Source organism: Paramisgurnus dabryanus, chromosome 15 (genome assembly GCF_030506205.2).
Source record: "Paramisgurnus dabryanus chromosome 15, PD_genome_1.1, whole genome shotgun sequence".
In the NCBI taxonomy this organism is placed as follows: Eukaryota; Metazoa; Chordata; class Actinopteri; order Cypriniformes; family Cobitidae; genus Paramisgurnus; species Paramisgurnus dabryanus.
The window spans coordinates 754255-774944 of NC_133351.1; the positions used below are offsets into that span (position 1 = coordinate 754255).

A 20690-nucleotide genomic window follows, 5' to 3' on the forward strand; every position below is an offset into this window, starting at 1 on the left:
CATCTACTCATATAATGAATGTACTGTTTGAAATCTAATGAGACTTAAGACCAACAGATGTCATCCTGCAAGAAGAAATGTTACTTGAAGTCAATCTGAAATCCATATCAATCTACATTACTGGTCTTTATTCTTCAGAGTGTGTTATGTCCAAACAAACCTGTACTCACCTGCTCCACCACTGACATCAACTCTCCAATCACCTAACCCTAACCTTGGTGACAACCTTCAACCTCATGTTAAAAATCTAGGGGTCTACTTTGATCCACTACTACAATTCGAAAAGCATGTAAATATGGTTGTAAAGAGCAACTTTTTTCACCTCAGATCTGTTGCGAAAGTAAAACCCTTTCTTTCTCGCAAAGATCTTGAAATTGTAATTCATGCATTAATTTCATCTAGGCTAGACTACTGCAATTCGTTGTACGTTGGCCTTCCTCAAAGCACTCTATCTGGGCTTCAAATGGTTCAGAATGCCGCAGCCAGACTGTTGACAGGAACAAAAAAGAGGGAGCATATCACTCCTGTTCTCGCCTCATTGCACTGGCTTCCGATCAAATTCAGGGTAGATTTTAAGGTACTTCTTTTTGCTTTTAAGGCCACGCATAAGTCGGCCCCACAATACATTTGTGACCTCATCCAACCATACACAGCTTCTAGGTCTTTGAGATCTAGCAACCAGCTTCTGCTGTCGATTCCTCGCTCTCGCTGTAAATCCAAAGGAGATAGAGCTTTTGCTGTTGCTGCCCCTAAACTTTGGAATAGTTTACCCTTTACCATCAGAGCCTCTCCATCCCTAAGTGTTTTTAAATCTAATTTAAAGACTTATTTCTATACCCTTGCTTTTGACTGATATTTTAATAGTTTTTTTTCCCTTCTTTTCTCTTTTTTGCTACTATATATATTTACATTTTATCTGTATTTTTTATTATTATTCAATGTTCTTTTATCTCTTTAAACTTGCTGCTTTTAATGCAACCTTCTGTAAAGCACCTTGGATCAACTGTGGTTGTGTTAAAGTTGTGCTATATAAATAAATTTGACTTGACTTGACTTGACTGTCATACAGAGACACTTTTAACAGCCAATTCATTCCTGATCAATACAATCAATGCCATTACAGAGATATGATCTGTCTGTTCTCCTAGAAAATATAACAGTGTGCCCTCATTTTTTAAACACAAAGATCTCCACCATATTATCACCAAACCTGAAACCACAGAAGTGTTTAATAAACAACCATCCACAGTTTAAACCCATTAATGAACGGTGCTTTACTTCTACTGGATCGGAAGTCTGGCTCTGTCTCTAGGGATTTTTTCTCACTAGGAATTTTTTTCCCACAGGATTTTTCTCCTAGGAGTTTTGAGAGTCAGCTGACATTGGCTTAACTTAAATCTTTCTTCTATATGTTACATTATTACCACACTGACTAGTAATTTTAGCAGCTGCTTTGCTACCTTTGTTGTCCTCTGGTTTTTCTGTGTTTCTCCTGATTTTATTCATGTTAAGCTGCTTTGAAACAAACAATTGTGAAAAGTGCTACATAAATAAAATAAAATTGAATATATCTATCAATCAGCAGTCACAAGGTCTCGACATCTGTGAGATCACATGAAGCTGTGGTCATGGTTATGAGTTATGTGGTTTGGTTATGAGGACTAAACATCATTCCTTACCTGAACAGATGGAATCACCAACACATCTTCACTGAGACATTTTAATGAAAACTCATTTAAGCATGTAATTAAAGACCTTCAGATGGACGATCATTAATGAAGCAGATTAATCTCAGTGTTGTAGAGTTTGAGACGCTGCCAATGACACTCTGTCGTCTCGCACATGACAGATAAATATTTACAGTCCAGATGAGTGTTGGATCAAGCAGAGCCCATCAGCACAGGAATGTCTTTCTTTGGATCCAGAAGCTGGCATGAGATTTTATTTCCCATCATCTCTGCTCAGTCAAACACAGACACGGAGACCTGACAGAATGTCTGGCGGCTCTTAACCACAGTAACTATTATGAGAAAAACTAAACTATCAAATATTTATCAGACGCGATGCTTTATTGGCAGAAGCGAGGGTTCATCCAGTAGCAATCTTGTGATTATTTGTGTTCTAAATGTTTTCCTCTTGAAGGCACAAGTGTAGTGTCTGGGTTTACACTAAGACCTTCAACAGACCTTCAATGCCTTCACCAGACACATCTGCTCTGTTCCAAACCTGACAGACCTGCCTACAGTACTTTATCTAAGACACGCTTCCTACAGAGGTCCGGACGTCACCTGACCCAAAAATATTGATTTTAAATGCAATCAATTCAACACCAAACTCTTCAATCTCTACACAAACGATAGGATCGCTGACCTATATGAGGTCAGGATTGACACCACATGATGTTCCAGCAGGACACCGGCAGTTTTAATGAACAACACACTTGATGGAGTCCTAAAAAAACTGCAACCGGTGCTGAGAGAAGCTGAAATCTCCAGAGACTCCAGAGCTGAAAACTTAAAGCAGATTATTATTCATTCATGTGAGGAACTGAATGAATTAAAACTGTCAATTAAAAAACAAACCAGCCGAGTCTTTATATGAAGAGATTATAGAGAGAATATTCTCAGTAATGATCTGCTCTTAAACAATCTTAATTAACTATTTAATTAAAACTGAATAAATGTCAATGGATTAAAGTATTTATGACATATTAACACTAGCAACGTATGTTTCTGTTGTATTACTTGATGTAGAATGAAAACATTTTTTATGATGTCAGGATGACATTTACAGACAGAAACATGAAGCCAAAACTCAATCTGCTATAATACTTACAAACAGACAACATTTACACTCCTTCATGTTGATCCAAACTCCAAAATCCAAAGATGGATTTTTATTGCAATTACTGTATTACTGTGTATGTTAGTTATAGTTATAGTTATATTAGTCATGCTTGCTTTAGCAAAAACATACAATAAGATCTAACATTAACCTTTTTTATATTGTGTATTTCTTTAGTAAGTCAAATATCGAAAGAATTGATAAGTTTGATTCAATGTCTTTGTTCTGATGAATATGAAGGAAGATATTTTGATGAATGTTTGTAACCAAACCGATCAGAGGCTCCATTAACTTCCATAGAAGGAAAAAACTAAATGGGGCCTCTGATTTGTTTGGTTTATACAAACATTCATCAAAATATTTTTTGTTTTGTTAATTAAATCAAAGACATGTATACAGGTTTGTAGCAACATGAGAGTGAATAAATGATGAGAGTATTTTCATTTCTGGCCCGGGTGAACTGTCCCTTTAAGAATGAAATCAGATCTTCTGTTGTGGATTTAGAGCCGGATTTTAACCTGCTGAACTTCTCATGAAACTTCTCGAGTTCGTCTGGCACAAGAATCAGACAGCAGCGTTTCCTTACTGTACACGAGGAAAACCAGACAGAGCTGAAGTCATAAACACCTACACCTGACTGATGATAAACTTCAACTGTTATGACAACATAATCTCAGGAGAATACACGTGTGTTTTACCTAAAGTGTGATTGGACCACACCTACATTTACTTACATTGTCTTATAGACTGGAGTGACATGTTGACAGGACTAATACATTAATTATTTATGTATTAACAGCTTTACAGATTTGTCCATATACCTATTCATTAATATTAAAATCACAGGCATTGGCATTTCTTACTTATATTAATGACATGTTTTCAGTTGAATTATTTATTTAGGACAGTTTCCTCAATAACCTAATGAAATGTTCATGACACAATATTAAACAAGACTACTAGACTTTAAAACCTTAAACTGAAAAACATTTCTGTAATCATTTAATCATTTTGTAATTTCAGCCCTTTATCCAGATCTTGATCCCAGTTCTCATCAGCGACCATAAACGGCAAATATCGCATTCGTCATGACTTTTAATTCAAATATTGCGCATCAAGAAGCTTTATGGCAGTGATATCAAACACTCATTGGCTCTTGTGGGCTACATCACAGATTTGTGACATTGCATTTAGGGGTGTGGTCCTGGTCAAGACAATCTCCTGAACTCCAAACTGAATGTCAGAATGGGAAAGAAAGGTGATTTAAGCAATTTTGAGTGTGACATGATTGTTGGTGCCAGACGGGCCGGTCTGAGTATTTCACAATCTGCTCAGTTCCTGGGATTTTTACAATGAATGGTGTAAAAAGGAAAAAAACATCCAGTATGCTGCAGTCCTGTGGGTGAAAATGCCTTGTTGATGCTAGAGGTCAGAGGAGAATGGGCCAACTGATTCAAGCTGTTAGAAGAGCAACTTTGACTGAAATAACCACTCGTTACAATCGAGGTATGCAGCAAAGCATTTGTGAAGCCACAACACGCACAACCTTGAGGTGGATGGGCTACAACAGCAGAAGACCCCACAGAGTACCAAACATCTTCACTACAAATAGGAAAAAGAGGCTACACCAAAATTGGACAGTTGAAGACTGAAAAAATGTTGCCTGGTCTGATAAGTCTCGATTTCTGTTGAGACATTCAGATGGTAGAGTCAGAATTTGGCATAAACAGGGGATATTTTTCTTGGCACACTTTAGGCCCCTTAGTGCCAACTGGGCATCGTTTAAATGCCACAGCCTACCTGAGCATTGTTTCTGACCATGTCCATCCTTTTATGACCACCATGTACCCATCATCTGATGGCTACTTCCAGAAGGAAAATGCACCATGTCACAAAGCTCAAATCATTTTAAATGGGTATCTTGAACATGACAATGAGTTCACTGTACTAAAATGGCCCCCACAGTCACCAGATCTCAACCCAATAGAGCATCTTTGGAATGTGGTGGAACGAAAGCTTCGTGCCCTGGATGTGCATCCCACAAATCTCCATCAACAGCAAGATGCTATCCTATCAATATGGGCCAACACTGAATAAATGCAACATAGAATTAAGGCAGTTCTGAAGCAAAAAGGGGTCTAACACAGTATTAGTGTGGTGTTCTTAATAATGCTTTAGGTAAGTGTGTATGTATGTATGTAACTATATTGTAACTAACATTTTCCTACATATTTCTGTCTGTTACGTTGCATAATATAAAAAGAATACATTGTATTTTTTGTATTTAAAGGGTTTGGGGTAGGGTTAGGGTGGTAACATTATTGTTAAAATGGTAAAAGGGAAATTCTACAGCAATCTTTAAGGTATGAAACATTTGTAAATTTTTTAAGTTTTGTAGCTGTAAAAACTTAATAATGCGTCTACATTGAACACTTCAGCATCTATGTAAACAGACATAAACAATATTTCTCTGTTAAAGAGATTATGAGATTTTGAAATTATGCTAAACACTGTGTGCTGAATCTACTTTTAAACTGGTCTACATGAAGTCTATAGATGACAAATACAGACTGATTTTCCTCACCTTGTGTCAGTCTTCTCACTTTTAGTTTTGCTTCTCTCTGCTTGAATCACAGAATAAAATGGTCTAATAATATAATAGATATAATAATATAAATACCAATAAACAAACAATATATTCATTCAAATCAAACGTTTTGTTTCTATTGATACATGAATCGTGTCATATATCACACTTACACTGTAAAAAATTTCCCTGTAAAATAACAGTAAAGAGCTGGCAGCAGAGACGCCAGCAGTATACTGTTATTTTTACGGTATTTATACGTAAAATGACTTTACGGTAGTAGTCTGTAAACCATAAAAACTGTATTGTTCTGTATTTATATAATTAACAGTAAAGAGCTGGCAGCAGAGACGCCAGCAGTATACCGTTATTTTTACAGTATTCATATGTAAAATTAATTTACGGTAGTAGTCTGTAAACCAGAAATACAGAATACTTCTGTAGTCACACTGTTAAATAATTTCACAGTCTAATACAGTAAAAAATAAATGCATTTTTCTGTGATTTATTTAGAAACTAAAATAATATTGTTTAGGTTTAAAGTAACAACCTAAACAATATTATTGTAATTTCCAAATAATCACAGAAATATGCAGCATTTTTGAAATAACATAAATTTAGTCTCTAAAAATTCTTCATTGATATTTAAAATATCAGTCTCCCATGAACTTGCCCAATGAATTCCCAGGGCTAAAGACAACTGCTTAAGATATGCATTATTGTGAATATTATGCAAAATAAGCAACAAAAACTTTCAAATCAAACACCTTTATTTCAAAGAGAAATGTCAATGTCAACATGAATACAAAAAAGGAAAGAAAATAAATCCTGTTGGACAATGTTGAAAAAGCTTTCTAGTAGTAAACAGAAACAGTAGTTTCTTGCTTTAGACTATGGCAATAAACGTACGTTCTTAAATTGCTCGTCAGAGACTGCCCCTATGTGAAGGGCATAACCTATAGTTTACTTTTTGAAAACATACCTAAGGCCATTTTGAAACTATTATAGTACAGTAGAACATTTTGTCAGGATGTATCAATAATAAGCATAAAAAACATTTAGGATGAAACCGTATAGGCACATGTGCCACTGCAAGCTAGACTTGCAGGTTACCTCTTAAAATTGTCCTGTGAGGTAGGTTTGTGTTTTTACATCTTAGTTCTTGTGGATCCAGAAGAGACGATCATCACTTTAGTAGCCGCTGTTCCTCTCTGCAGCATTATTCCAGTGCTGCCACTGTCAAAGAACAAAAAACAACCATACTCATAAATAAACTAAACAATCACGGATGTAAAGTATAAACTCCAAGCTAATGCTTATAAAGTTAAAAATACCAGTATAATTGTGGCAATGCCAGACTGTCAAAAAATGAGAGAAAGATTATATACTCACCGATCTATATGAAGTTCCAATAAAAAGTCAAGGAGATTCTTCAGTAGCATGGCCACGTGTGTATTTAACTGCAGAAGACGACTTCTGGACGATCACACCTTTCTTCTTAGAGACAATCTTGTCTGATGATTTTGGCATTTGTTCCTCTCTCTTGATTTATATCAATGAAGTGCCTAAATCAAAAGCAATTCATTGTTTTTTTGTCTTTCGTCATTGCACAAATTGAGTGGATTTAAAGGAATAGTCTACCCTTTTGCCATATTAAATTATGTTATTACCTCAACCTAGACAAATTAATACATACCTATCTTTTTTCAATGCGTGCACTGTACAACATGTTGTGAATGTGTTAGCATTTAGCCTAGCCCCATTCATTCCTATGGTACCAAACAGGGAAGCCACCAAACACTTCCGTGTTTTCCTTATTTAAAGACTGTTACATGAGGAGTTATACCAGTAAGTATGGTGCCACAAAATAAAACTTTTTTTTGGTACCATAGGAATGAATGGGGCTAGGCTAAATGCTAACACATTCATAACGTGCTGTACAGTGCACGCATTAAAAAAAAAAATAGGTATGTATTAATTCGTCTAGGTTGAGGTAATAACATAGTTTAATATGGCAAAAGGGTAGACTATTCCTTTAATGACATCAAATGGAATTATAATAAAGTCTATACCCTGTGTGTGTGTGTGTGTGTGTGTGTGTGTGTGTGTGTACCTGGTAATTATCACGTTGTGGGGACCAATTGTCCCCATAAAGATAGGAATACCAGTGTTTTTGTGACCTTGTGGGGACATTTTGATGTCCCCATGAGGAAACATGCTTATAAATCAAACAGAATGATGTTTATTGAGAGTGTGAAGTATCAGAAAGTTTTGTGTGATGGTTGGGGTTAGGGATTGGGGTAGGTACTGTAAGGGGAATAGAATATACAGTTTGTGTGGTATAAAATACATTACGTCTATGGAATGTCCCCACAAAACATGGAAACCAGAATGTGTGTGTGTGTGTGTGTGTGTGTGTGTGTGTGTGTGTGTGTGTGTGTGTGTGTGTGTGTGTGTGTGTGTGTGTGTGTGTGTGTTTGTGTGTGTGTGTGTGTGTGTGTGTGTGTGTTGAGGCTTGAAATGTACAGTACTAATTCCATTTTATGCATAAAATACAAACACATTAATTTAATTGTATATATCTATATAATGATGGCAGGGATTGAAGGGGTTTACCTCTGAATGAATTCCAGAGGGCAGGCTGTCTCATCTTGATACTGAAGGCTGAAAATGTAGTAGGTTGCAAACATAGCAGCAAGTCCAATTGCAAATGTTGGTGTGATGCCCTCAGAGCCCTTAAAGGTGATCATCCAACCCTTAATTGTGACTTGCCTTGTTGCACTTGAAACTTAACAACATGGAAATACTTGTTACCTTGTGTAAACATTTGTAAACTCAAGATGAATGGATAAAATATACAATGTGTCTATCAATGATTCTAAATTAAATGTATATTACCAGGTATCAGGCGAGGACTTGCAGGAAGACTGAGAGTTGTCTCAACGTCAGCTGCAGTGGCAGATACCTGAAGGGAACAAATACATTATCCTTACCATAATAAGATTTTTAAGAAGAAAATTTATAAAAAGGACAATAATTAGTAAACACTAGGTGGAATGTAACCAAGACGTGAACGAGGTACCTACAATCAAACTTCTAAATAGATTTAACATTCAAAATTTTAAGGGTAACAATTTATCTTTTTAACTCCATGTTGTCACACGTAGCTTACATGCAGCTTCCTTTGAGCCAAAAAAATATTTACACCTCTCTTTTTACATATGTAGTAGTACTCCCACAAACTAGTACACACATTGCATTCACAAAGAGTCCAGAAGGACAATATTTTCACACCAATTTGGCGTTTAAAAAGAAAAATGCAAAGCCTTGACTTTTCAACTTTAACCAAACTACAATTAGCTTTATTTTCTTGTTAACTGTTTGTAAAACACTTTTCATTAAAAGTCGACACAAACAAAATAAAACTCACCAAAACCATCTTGGATAGTCGATGTTCAAATAATCCTATGGTTTGGTTAAAGTCAATTTTTTAATAAGTGTTGTTTCTCAAATTCAGAAGTAGCCTACGGCTAACTTTACCAAAATTAAACAAAATACCACTCAAAAGTAATATTGTTTTGGCTATTCAAATCTAAGCCTCACTGTTCAATGACATGTTTAAATCCCTAGCAAGAGAAGCTTCTATCAGTTGATATCAAGCATTTTTGGCAATATGAATAAGATTTGAATTACCGTTTCATTTGTAGATGCAAGACCCGATGAATTTGATGAAGAACACTTGAGAATGTGCAGCACGTCATCTAAATTGTACGTCCTCTTCTGGAAAATCTCCAATCCAAATAATGGTTCCCGAAATTCCATCCAGGGGTTACTGACAAATTACTTCTGTATTTTTTAAAAGAAAATTGACCAAAAGCAAAAGGCTAGCCTCAATTTATAAAACTAATATTGCTTCTGACCGTGCTCCAAATTCCCCAGTCAACATGCATTTTCGAGAAAATACTGTATTGTCCTGTAATTTAAAACATCAACTTACTGTTGAGGGCCTCTGTCTTGTTGCTCCAATTTAAGCAGCCCACAATGCATTGCTAATTACAGTACTAAACTGTTTAACATGAAAACAGTATTTTAGTGTTGAAAATTGGCTGTAAATTTACGGCAATTGCTTACAGTGTAGGTCAGGGGTGTCCAGATCTTCTGGTGGTGGATGACTGTCCTGTAGAGTTTCGATCACATGGGTTTGATTAAACTCTGTAGGACACCGTGAAGGTCCGAACACCTTTGACCTTCAGTCAATCCACACATCACAGTCTGAGAACCAAAACCAAAATCACATCTGCTGTGAGCTCAGGTCTCTGGGTGGGTTCAGCATCACATCACAATGAGACAATGTCTGATCTGTGAATATATTCATCACACAAGAACCACTAATACTACACAACCAGAACCTGAAAAACAATCAGAAATGTGTCCCTGCTGATTCTCACAGTGGTTTGAGTTAATGTTTATGTGTACGGTTTTATAAAACTATACATTTCAGAGAAGCCTTTGTTAACAACAACTACATACTGTACAAACCCAAAATAAAGATGATGAAAATATGCTTGGAGTTCTTGACTGTCTTATCACTACAACCACTTCAAAACTACACACACTGACTGTCATGCAAAACAATTATCATCTTATGGGAAATGCATACATTACACAATAAACTTGATATTATAAAAGTATAAAGGTTTGATTGTTCAGGAGCTATGAAACAAACACTGTGTTTAAAGTGAATCCTACAGTACATACTGTATGCATATACGATCGGTTTGTTAGGAAAGTGTTTTGGTGAGACCGAACCCTCGAGCTAAACTACAAAGACACTCCAGTGTGAGAGACAATAATTGACCTTACTTTATAAAATTGTTTCCACAATTCTAATGGTCTGTTTACAAGCATCAGGCTACGATTATTTTAAAGGAGAGATACAGAAACATCCTAAGTCTCTCTATCGGTTTAGTAATTATAGTGAGTTTAGTATTTTGAACGAGTCAGATCACTGATTCACCGGTGAGTGAGCGATTCGCTGTGACCTCACATGTGCCGTCTCTGATCTTGTGTACATGGAAACATTCTGATACAATAAATGTTTTTGTTAAATTGATTTATTATTTAAGCGTCTCTCTCCAGCATGTCCACACAGGTTAGAGATGAACAGAAGAACTTTTCTCATTGTATATATTGTGTCCTGATCTTCACAAACCTTAAACATCTGCAGGATTAGCAGTGAAACACTGAGGTCAGAAGACTTTTACTGCGCTTTATCATCTACAAAGAATGCAATCTTCACTTTCACAAATCAATCAAGGAAATCATTCACTCCACTGATTCAGTCAAAAACTAAATAAAAAAGTGAACAGAAGTACAGTACAGTGTTAAACAACACAAACCCAAACAAAGCAGATCTATTAGTTATATCCTTACTTTTGTAAGCATGCCGACATGTGTGACTTTAAATAGATATAGAAAGCAACATACTCATTCCTTCACATACACACTATTAATAACTCACTATTGAGTTTGATTCATTCACAAGCAAAACAGCAGCACTTTGTTTGATGTTTATATAACTTCTTAAGGGGCTGAATTCACTGGAACAAAAACACAAAGTACATTCACTTCTATTTACTGTAACAGATGCTTTTATCCAAATGAGAATAACACAAACAGCAGTTATCCAGGAAACACAACAAACACACTCTTAAACCAAATATTAGTAAAGGACTAGAACAATAAAATACTGTATGATAAAAACACTTCAGTATTGACTCCTGAACAATCTCAAGTCTTCATCTGTCAATCACTCTCCTTTTGTACAGATATAGCCTAAACTGTGTCAATACAGCTGCTAGTACACACACACACACGCACGCACGCACGCACGCACGCACGCACGCACGCACGCACACACACACACACACACACACACACACACACACACACACACACACACACACACACACGTGCATGGCTCAGGATGAATGTGGAATTGCACAAAACGTCAAAATCTTCTGGAAACCTCCAGACAAACCACTCAGTGGTACTAAAGTTAGGCAGTTTATGGCGGTCATAAACTATCAAGATGTCTAATTTGACAAACACTGGTTTCACATTGCTCTAAATCTCACGTCAAAGACAGAAGGGTTGGGTTTAATGGCCGAATCAGTCGTCCTAAACAAACTTTCCAGAAAGAAATCTCTTAGAAGAGCAAACGAACGCTGTGAAAAGTGACACGTTAACAAAAAACAAATGTGAGTTCGTTCTGAATTCTTTCTGTTTTATAAATAAGAGAGAGCAGCACCACACGCAAAGTGCAGAAGAGATTTGACAGAGGCGATGTGTAAGCACCTGTAGTGGTAGGATTAATATCCTCTTTATAGTTCAGAGATACACCTGTATTTATGTTGTATGAAGAAGACATTAAAGCTCTCACAGCACACAACATTCAGTTCAGTTCTGTAGCGGCCCCTTGGATTTATTAATCAAAAGACGCAGAGAGTTTCAAACTGGTGTCGGTTTATTTCCTCTCAACGAACACCATGCACCATAAGCACCATGAACACCGTGAAAACTACAACAAAAACAGCAGAAATACAAAGTGTTTCTATGTAGTTTCACAAATAATTAGCACATAAATCATGTTCACATATTAATCATGTTTACATCATATGTAAATCATTTTAAATAATAGCCAATATAGAATGAACAATGTTTTTAAGCTAATATGACAAATAAAATATCACATGCTTCTTTAAATTAAACACAATATATTACAAATGTTTACAGAAAGAATATATATATGTTTATCAAGATAACACGTGTGACGAACTCATAAACAAATGAACTTCATGACATTCTCTTTTTCCACAAACAAAATCTTTTCTGAAAATAATACACAATACACATTTTTGAGTTTCATACCTCATTCCGCTCTCCAAGGGCACTAATTAAAGAGTTCTGCCATCAGCTAGCATGCTCTCTAGCTCGACACACACACACCCTCAAAGTTCAAGGCTCTTAAAAATAACAGGTACGAACAATACAAAAATAAAGTAAATCACAATGTAAACTTTTTCCTTACAGGATTCAAATGGATGAACATGATAAACACCTAATATGTTTACAAGTTTTTTACCGTTCTTCCGACGATGCATCAGCACCACATTGCGAAGCGTGTAACAGGAAGTTTAGCACCGTAAAACATTAGAAGAAGAAGACACGCCTTTCAAAATCAAAGCAGAACAGACCACAAGGTGGCACTGTAGAACTACAATGTCTTATTAACACGTAAATGTAACACTGTGTAGGAGAATATTAATGCAATTTATCAGACATTTACACTCCCACCAAATCCTAGTACAATGAATGAACAAATACACAAATAGTAAATGAATTGTACAGGATTTCTTGACTCTAAGAAATAAATAGCTTGAAGCTAAGCTATCAGAAGTGTAACTACATGTGTGTGTGTAATATCATGCATAATAAAGCAGTGTGTGTAGTGTTGTCAATTGCTTTCTTGTAATCAGTTCTCAAGGAGGAGCACCAATTTTTTGATTGGTCTCTCAATAACTGAGGGCTTGGAAGGAGGATCTTGTTTTTTATGAGGTTTTCTATCCCCAACTTGCACTTTAACTCGACGAACTAAGCCATCACTACTTTGAACAGTTTCAATCACTCGTCCAAGTTGCCAATGGTTTCTTGGGAGGTTATCGTCTTTTATAATGACAATATCATTCACCTTGAGGTTGCGTTGAGGTGAGTGCCATTTCTGTCTCAAGGATATGTTCAACAGATATTCCCGCTTCCAGCGGCACCAAAACTGTTCAATAAGATACTGAACTCTTCTCCACCTCTTTGTCGCATACAGGTCCTCCTTGACAAATACTCCAGGGGGAGGAAGAGCCACTTTAGATTTCATCATAATGAGGTGATTCGGTGTTATAGGCTCCAGTGCCTGCGGATCGTTGATTCCATCCACTGTTAACGGGCGACTGTTAACAATAGCCATGGCCTCGTATAGCAGTGTTCTGAGGGAGGCGTCATCAAGTCGACCTGAGCACTGTGCAAAGGTGGCATTCAGCACATTTCTAACGGTTCTGATCTGACGTTCCCAGACGCCGCCTGCGTGACTGTCAGAGGGAGCATTGAAAACAAATTCGCACTGCTTCTCAGTCAAGAAGATTTCCAGTAGCTTAGTGTCACATTTTTTAAGTGCTTCTTTGAGCTCGTTTCTGGCGCCAACAAAATTAGAGCCTTGATCACAGTGTAGTTGTTGAACAGCTCCTCTCAGACTGATGAAGCATCTCAAGGAGTTGATGAATGAGTCTGTTGACAAATCCTCAAGCATTTCTATATGAACTGCTCTAGAGTACAGACATGTGAAAATCAGGCCGTATCTTTTGTATTGCTTGCGAGCCTTTGTTACAATGAATGGACCGAAACAGTCCATGCCGCTGTATGTGAAAGGTGCCGAGGCTTCGACGCGTTCTTTGGGAAGTTCGGCCATTTGCTGTCTCTCTGTCGGTCGTCTCAGTTTCCTGCAAACCACACAAGTGTGTATCAGCTTAGCCACCAACTTGCTCCCACCAATTACCCAGAATCCATTGGCCCGAAGCTCCATTAAAGTCTGGCTTCGACCCTGATGGCATGTTTTAGCATGGAAATGGGACACAATCAACTTGGTGATGTGGCTGTTATTTGGTAAGATGACTGGGTGCTTCACTTTGTGACAGAGCGATGACTGTTTCAATCTCCCACCGACACGGAGGAGTCCTTCAGACCAGATGGGGTCGAGACGGAAGAGAGAGCTTGAGTTTGGAAGTTCCTTTTTACCCTGAAGCATCTTTATCTCCTTAGGGAAAGCTTGCTGCTGTACGATCTTAATCACTTCATCTGCAGCCTTCTCACGCTCCTTAATAGTCACATACTCACAGTGTTGTTTCGATTTGGAGCCCAGCCTCTTGATTCTTGAAACCACTTTAAGAATTGTTGTCCAGGAGGAAAACTTACTCAAACGCCTGAGGATGTCATTGTAGTCTTCGGCTTCTGTTGCAAGCACCTGAATTGTTTTGACTTCAGGATCACCAATGAGTAATTCTGATGGAGTGCTGGGTGTTAGATGTAATTCACGCTCCCAGAGAAACTTCGGTCCTCGCAACCAGTTTGTTGAATTAATGTCTGAAGCACGAAGACCTCGGGAAGCATGATCGGCCGGGTTTTCTGCAGTGTCCACATAGTGCCACTGACTGGGATCACTGTTATCCCTTATCAGTTGAACACGGTTCGCAACAAATATGTGGAACCTACGGGCATCATTGTTAATGTACCCAAGCACGACTTGTGAATCTGTCCAGAAAACCTCTTCATCAATTTTTATGTCAAGCTCACCCTTTAACATGACACTGATTTTTGTAGAAACCACCGCTGCCGCAAGTTCTAATCTCGGGATACTTGTGACTTTTGAGGGTGCAACCCTTGCTTTCGCCAACACGAGAGTGCAATGGACTTGGTCCCTGTCATTTTGGTATCTGAGGTAAGAACATGCACCATATCCCACGCAGCTGGCATCTGAAAAATGGTGCAGCTCTACTCTAACAATGTTATGGAAGTCATATGGGTGGTAACATCTTGGGATTGAAACCTCTTTCAACTTGTGAAGACCATTTATCCACTCCTCCCACCTTGACCTCATATCTTCTGGTAGTGGATCGTCCCATCCGATGCCTCTGTGACACAGCTCTTGAAGTATGCGCTTTCCAGTTAGGCTGAATGGAGCGACGAATCCAAGTGGGTCATAAAGCGAGGCAATGACAGAAAGGCAACCACGCCGGGTTGATGGCTGATCTTTCAAGCTGCTGTTAAAGCTGAAAGTGTCGGTTTCAATCGACCATTGAATGCCGAGTGCACGCTCTGATAGGGTTGAATCTAGTCCTAGAGGTTCGATGGTTGCTGCTCTTTCTGAGGGATCTAAGCAGGTGAGGGCTGCTTCCTCGTTTGAATTGAATTTGTGAAGGCGCAGGCCTCCTCTTTTGCACAACTCCTGTGACTCAGTGATCAGTTTCTTGGCCTCTTCGACTGATGGGACACTGACCAGCCCGTCATCAACATAAAAGTTTTTCTCTACAAATGTTGACGCCAGAGGGTAGGTAGCTTTGTGTTGCCGCGCCAGATGCTTCAAGCCGAAATTCGCACATCCTGGCGACGAGGCGGCTCCGAAGAGATGAACCGTCATCCTGTATTCCTGTGGTTCCTTCTCCAAATCTCCACCTTTCCACCAGAGGAATCTCAGATAATTCCGGGATTCTGGAGTGACAGAGAACTGATAAAACATTCTTTCAATATCACAGATGATCGCTACGGCCTCCTTCCTGAAGCGGCAAAGAACTCCTAGCAGAGGATTGATAAGGTCAGGCCCAGTCAGTAGAGTGTCATTTAAAGAAACACCATGGAATTTGGCTGAACAGTCGAATACGACTCTTAGCTTGCCTGGTTTCCTGGGGTGATAGATGCCGTGATGTGGAAGATACCACTCCGTCTCTCCCTCAGATGTTGTAGGGGCAGGCTCTGCTTCACCCTTGTTAATTGTTTCTTCCATGAATGTTTTGTATTGATTATAGTATTGTTCATTGGTCTCTAATTTCTTCTTAAGGCACTGCAGGCGCACTGTGGCTAGCCTCTTGTTGTTTGGTAGGTATGGTGGACTGTTGCCCTTGAATGGGAGGGGCATCTCATAATGTCCGTCTTTCTTCTGAGTGATGTTGTCACTGAGGAACTGTATGAATTGAACATCATTCTGGGACACATACTTATCTTCATAAGTTCTCTCGGTGAAGTCTGATTCTAGGACTTTAAGAACATCTGTCGCCGATGGAATTGTCAGTTCTTTTACTGTGAGCCGATGCACAAAGCTCTGACTTCCTTGTCTGTCTAAGTGGGGGTTTGATGAGCCTATGATACTCCATCCTAATTCTGATCTCTGTGCAAACGGTTGATTTTTGTCACCAATGATGACCTCAAGAGGAGCTAGCGCTGATGGACAGTCATATCCAATAAGAAGCCCTACATCACAGTCTTGAAGGGATGGTAGCTTATCTGCCAAATGTCTGAGATGAGGCCACTGTAATGCAGTTTCCTTCGTTGGGACGTAAGACTTGTCCACCGGGATAAAGTCACGGCTGTAGGCCTGCTGTACTGGGATGTGGTTCTTAGAGTGCAGTCCTCGAACTTGTAGACCATGGACATTCTTGCTAGATATGATTGTATCAATAGCAGTCATAGTACTCAGTTTCAGTTTTACTGGTTGAGCATCAACATTCAGCTTGTCAAGTACATCATCTAGGACAAACGTTGAGTCACTCTGTGTGTCCAGTATGGCATATGTAAGTACTTCTCTGTGTGGCTCTTGTATTGAAGACACAAAGACTGGGACGATACTTGAGGTAGCAGAAGCGTGTTGTGTTGATGAATGGGATATGACCTTGTGCGTTTCCAAGCTTGCATGGTTTTCTACGGAAGTGGAGCTATTCGTTGTTGCTTCCACAGGTCTTTGTTTCCTGTCTTCGTGCAAGCAGGTTGGGTGACGACGGCTGCATATATTGCATGTGTGTCGCTTCTTACAATCCTTGGTCATGTGACCCTTCCTCAGGCACCCAAAGCAGAGCCGATTTTCATGGATGAATACCTTTTTGTCTTCACTACTCTTCGCTGCAAAGGCAGGACACTGGGTGATGTAATGAGCTTCACTTTTACAGACGGAGCAAGGTGGTTTTGGTTTACTGCCGTTTGTTTCTTGTTTCTCCGGAGCGAAACTCTTTGTTTGTGTATTTGTGTTGAAAGCTTTGGCTCTCTTTGGTGATTTGTCATCTTTGGCCTTGAAATTTATCAACAATGGAGAAGCAATAGGGTTGCAAGCTATCCGTGCCTCTTTGCTCAGGAACCTTGTGAAGCATGCAAGATCTGGATAGCTTCCAGACGTGTCAAGTTCCTCTACAATAATTCGACTCCACTTGCGCACAATCCATTCTGGTAGCTTTTTGAGTAACTTGTGGTTTTCCTCGCAATCATTAAGGATAGCTAGTCCTTTGACATATGGAATCGCCTCCGTGCAGCCTTGGAGGAAGTCAGCGAACTCTTGTAGTGCAAGTGGGTCGTTTGTGTTGATCCTTGGCCATCTTGTGAGCTTATCTCGGAAAGCCTTTTGTATGATGAACGGATCCCCATATCGGTCTTGTAAGACTTTCCATGCTCCATTGTATGCGCTCTCTGAATCTCGATAAAAGAAACCTTCTACAGCTTTGCGCGCCTCTCCCGCAAGATAATTTTTGAGATAAAACATCTTTTCACTTGGTGGGAGAGGTTTTCTGTCAATAAGAGCTATGAATGACATTTTCCAATCGGTAAACTGTAAAGGGTCACCACTGAACGTGGTTGGTTCAGGGATCGGCAAGCGGTTCATGCTTAATGAGCTGGCGATTGCTTGGGCAAGACTGGCAGACTCCTGAGTCATTATCACTTCAGGAGCAACTTGGTGAGGTTGGAATGATACTGCATCAGGATTTAATCGAGGTTTGGTTTCCATTCTGTAGCAAGCAGAGTTAGTTTTGTCATTAAACTCCTCATCATGGTCCTCAAAACCTTCAAAACCGTCATATGCTCTCACACGAGCTGCTGCTATAGCAACGTCTTTTGCTGCTTGTAACTGCTGCAATTTTGCTCTTTCTTGTTCCAACTGTTGCTGCATTTCCACCTCTTTTTGTTTCATTTCTGACACCATTTTTGCCTCTTTAAGTTTCCATTCACCTTCTAACTTGCGAAGATGTGCTTGCTGTGCTTGGATTTCTTTCATGGCTTTTGATTGTTCCAGCTTAGCCGCAAGCTCTGCTTGTGCATCTACTCTGCTGCTGTGAGTACTGGTTGAGCTGGAGTGGTTGCTCAATCTCTCCGGTGACTCTGAGATTAACGTTTCAGTTTTTGTGTGGCCAAAGACAGACCCATATTCATCTTTGTTTAATGTTTCTCTTACCCTTTCCTTCTCAAGTTGATCATTATAATCTTGATTAATAGTCTCTAGACGGTTACTTATGAGGTCACAAATGTCTTTTGTTAGCGTACCACAGGCATCCATTTTCTTTACAATCTCTGGTGTGGTGTTACTGTTCCGTAAGATAGGTTCATACTGCTGGCTAACGTCATCATGCTTTGCTTGAATGTCTTGTTGTAATTCATTAAGTTCTTCTGATGAACAGAGGGTTTTTAATTTTGTCCTAGTCTTCCTTGCTACCAGCTTCCAAGAGTCATAGGTTTTGTTAAATGCTCTCTCACGTTTTTTGGTGTCTTGGTCATGCATCTCTTGGCCTTTCTCTGTAAACTTTCTCTCACGTGAGCTGGATCTGCATGGTGTGTCTTTATGTGACATTTTGTTTGTTTGTTTGTGCTACTGCTTTAAGTCGAATTTAGCCTTTTATTGTCCTATGCCTGATTTACACTTATAAGCTGTAGTTATGCCTTACCACAGAGTAATATTTATGTCAAGCATTAACAGATTATGGACATCCAAAAGGATTTTTGTATAAAACAGTAACAACAAATTCACACTTTAAACATTTTCATAAAGACATGAAATAATCACCATTTTTGAGAAAGTTGAGAATAAGCTTTCAAGTTAATTTTGACCTTTATAATACCATATCATTTACTTAGTCACTTTTTGTAAGCTTGGGTGTGTAGAAATCGTCCCTTTTGCTACTTTAGCATCCAGTGTCTTTTTTGCATCTCTAGTTGTACCTTTAGCGTACTGTCTATTTTAAGTCTTGCCTGGGTGAAGGAGTTGGATGCAAACGAAGTAAACTGGCTGGTAGATTGGACCTCAAATGTGATGGCGTCAGGTCTGGTGCAGCAGTGAGTTTTCACTGTAGCGGCCCCTTGGATTTATTAATCAAAAGACGCAGAGAGTTTCAAACTGGTGTCGGTTTATTTCCTCTCAACGAACACCATGCACCATAAGCACCATGAACACCGTGAAAACTACAACAAAAACAGCAGAAATACAAAGTGTTTCTATGTAGTTTCACAAATAATTAGCACATAAATCATGTTCACATATTAATCATGTTTACATCATATGTAAATCATTTTAAATAATAGCCAATATAGAATGAACAATGTTTTTAAGCTAATATGACAAATAAAATATCACATGCTTCTTTAAATTAAACACAATATATTACAAATGTTTACAGAAAGAATATATATATGTTTATCAAGATAACACGTGTGACGAACTCATAAACAAATGAACTTCATGACATTCTCTTTTTCCACAAACAAAATCTTTTCTGAAAATAATACACAATACACATTTTTGAGTTTCATACCTCATTCCGCTCTCCAAGGGCACTAATTAAAGAGTTCTGCCATCAGCTAGCATGCTCTCTAGCTCGACACACACACACCCTCAAAGTTCAAGGCTCTTAAAAATAACAGGTACGAACAATACAAAAATAAAGTAAATCACAATGTAAACTTTTTCCTTACAGGATTCAAATGGATGAACATGATAAACACCTAATATGTTTACAAGTTTTTTACCGTTCTTCCGACGATGCATCAGCACCACATTGCGAAGCGTGTAACAGGAAGTTTAGCACCGTAAAACATTAGAAGAAGAAGACACGCCTTTCAAAATCAAAGCAGAACAGACCACAAGGTGGCACTGTAGAACTACAATGTCTTATTAACACGTAAATGTAACACTGTGTAGGAGAATATTAATGCAATTTATCAGACATTTACAAGTTCATTGATCTGAATCAGGGAGACACACAAACTGAAATGATTAAACTCAAACTGATGATTAAACAACAAAGACATCAAACATGTGGAAGTGAGTTTATATTGCGTGGCTACAACTTTAAATCCTTAAATCGAAAAAATTACAAAGAGGGAGAAACTTAAAGGGTTTGAAGCAGGACCTGTGTGAAACACTTGTAACATTCCACTGCCATATAGTATCATATATACTGCATCGCTATGGTAACGGAAGCCCTTATATTGTGGGTTAAATGGACTTGACCTCAGCAATAGTAGAGCTCATTAAGGTGCATGCCGCAGAAGATCACAGGCAACATGTGGACACGCCGAGACACGACTCACCTCGTAAATTCAACACGACGTCTACGTCGACTCGGCACTGAAGTACAACACGCTTACGTGCATGCTTGAGGAAACAACATATCATTACTGGACAGCA

At 38.6% G+C, this 20690-nt stretch overlaps 1 protein-coding gene across 6 annotated transcripts; it reads right to left on the minus strand.

The window, feature by feature from the left end:
• Nucleotides 1-11902: 11902 nt before the first annotated feature.
• LOC135733630 (uncharacterized) lies at nucleotides 11903-20228 on the minus strand. 6 transcript variants are annotated; one of them, XR_010526989.1, is made up of 3 exons: nucleotides 12576-20228; nucleotides 12362-12456; nucleotides 11903-12011 (listed from the first exon to the last, which is right to left on the minus strand). XR_010526989.1 is itself a non-coding variant. In XM_065252406.2 (3 exons), the coding sequence occupies exon 3, from the start codon at nucleotides 18855-18857 to the stop codon at nucleotides 12966-12968; it is 5892 nt and encodes a 1963-aa protein (XP_065108478.1). In that variant the 5' UTR covers nucleotides 18858-19465; nucleotides 19816-19910; nucleotides 20030-20228; the 3' UTR covers nucleotides 11909-12965. The 6 variants fall into 6 exon arrangements, 3 of the variants coding, with proteins under 3 accessions (XP_065108478.1, XP_065108477.1, XP_065108476.1); XM_065252406.2 differs by having other exon boundaries at nucleotides 11909-19465; nucleotides 19816-19910; nucleotides 20030-20228; XR_010526987.1 differs by having other exon boundaries at nucleotides 12362-20228.
• Between the last annotated feature and the right edge of the window lie 462 nt (nucleotides 20229-20690).

Excerpts from the sequence above, each read along its gene's own strand:
- LOC135733630 (XM_065252406.2), bottom strand. The coding sequence starts at position 18,857 with ATGTCACATAAAGACACACCATGCAGATCCAGCTCACGTGAGAGAAAG.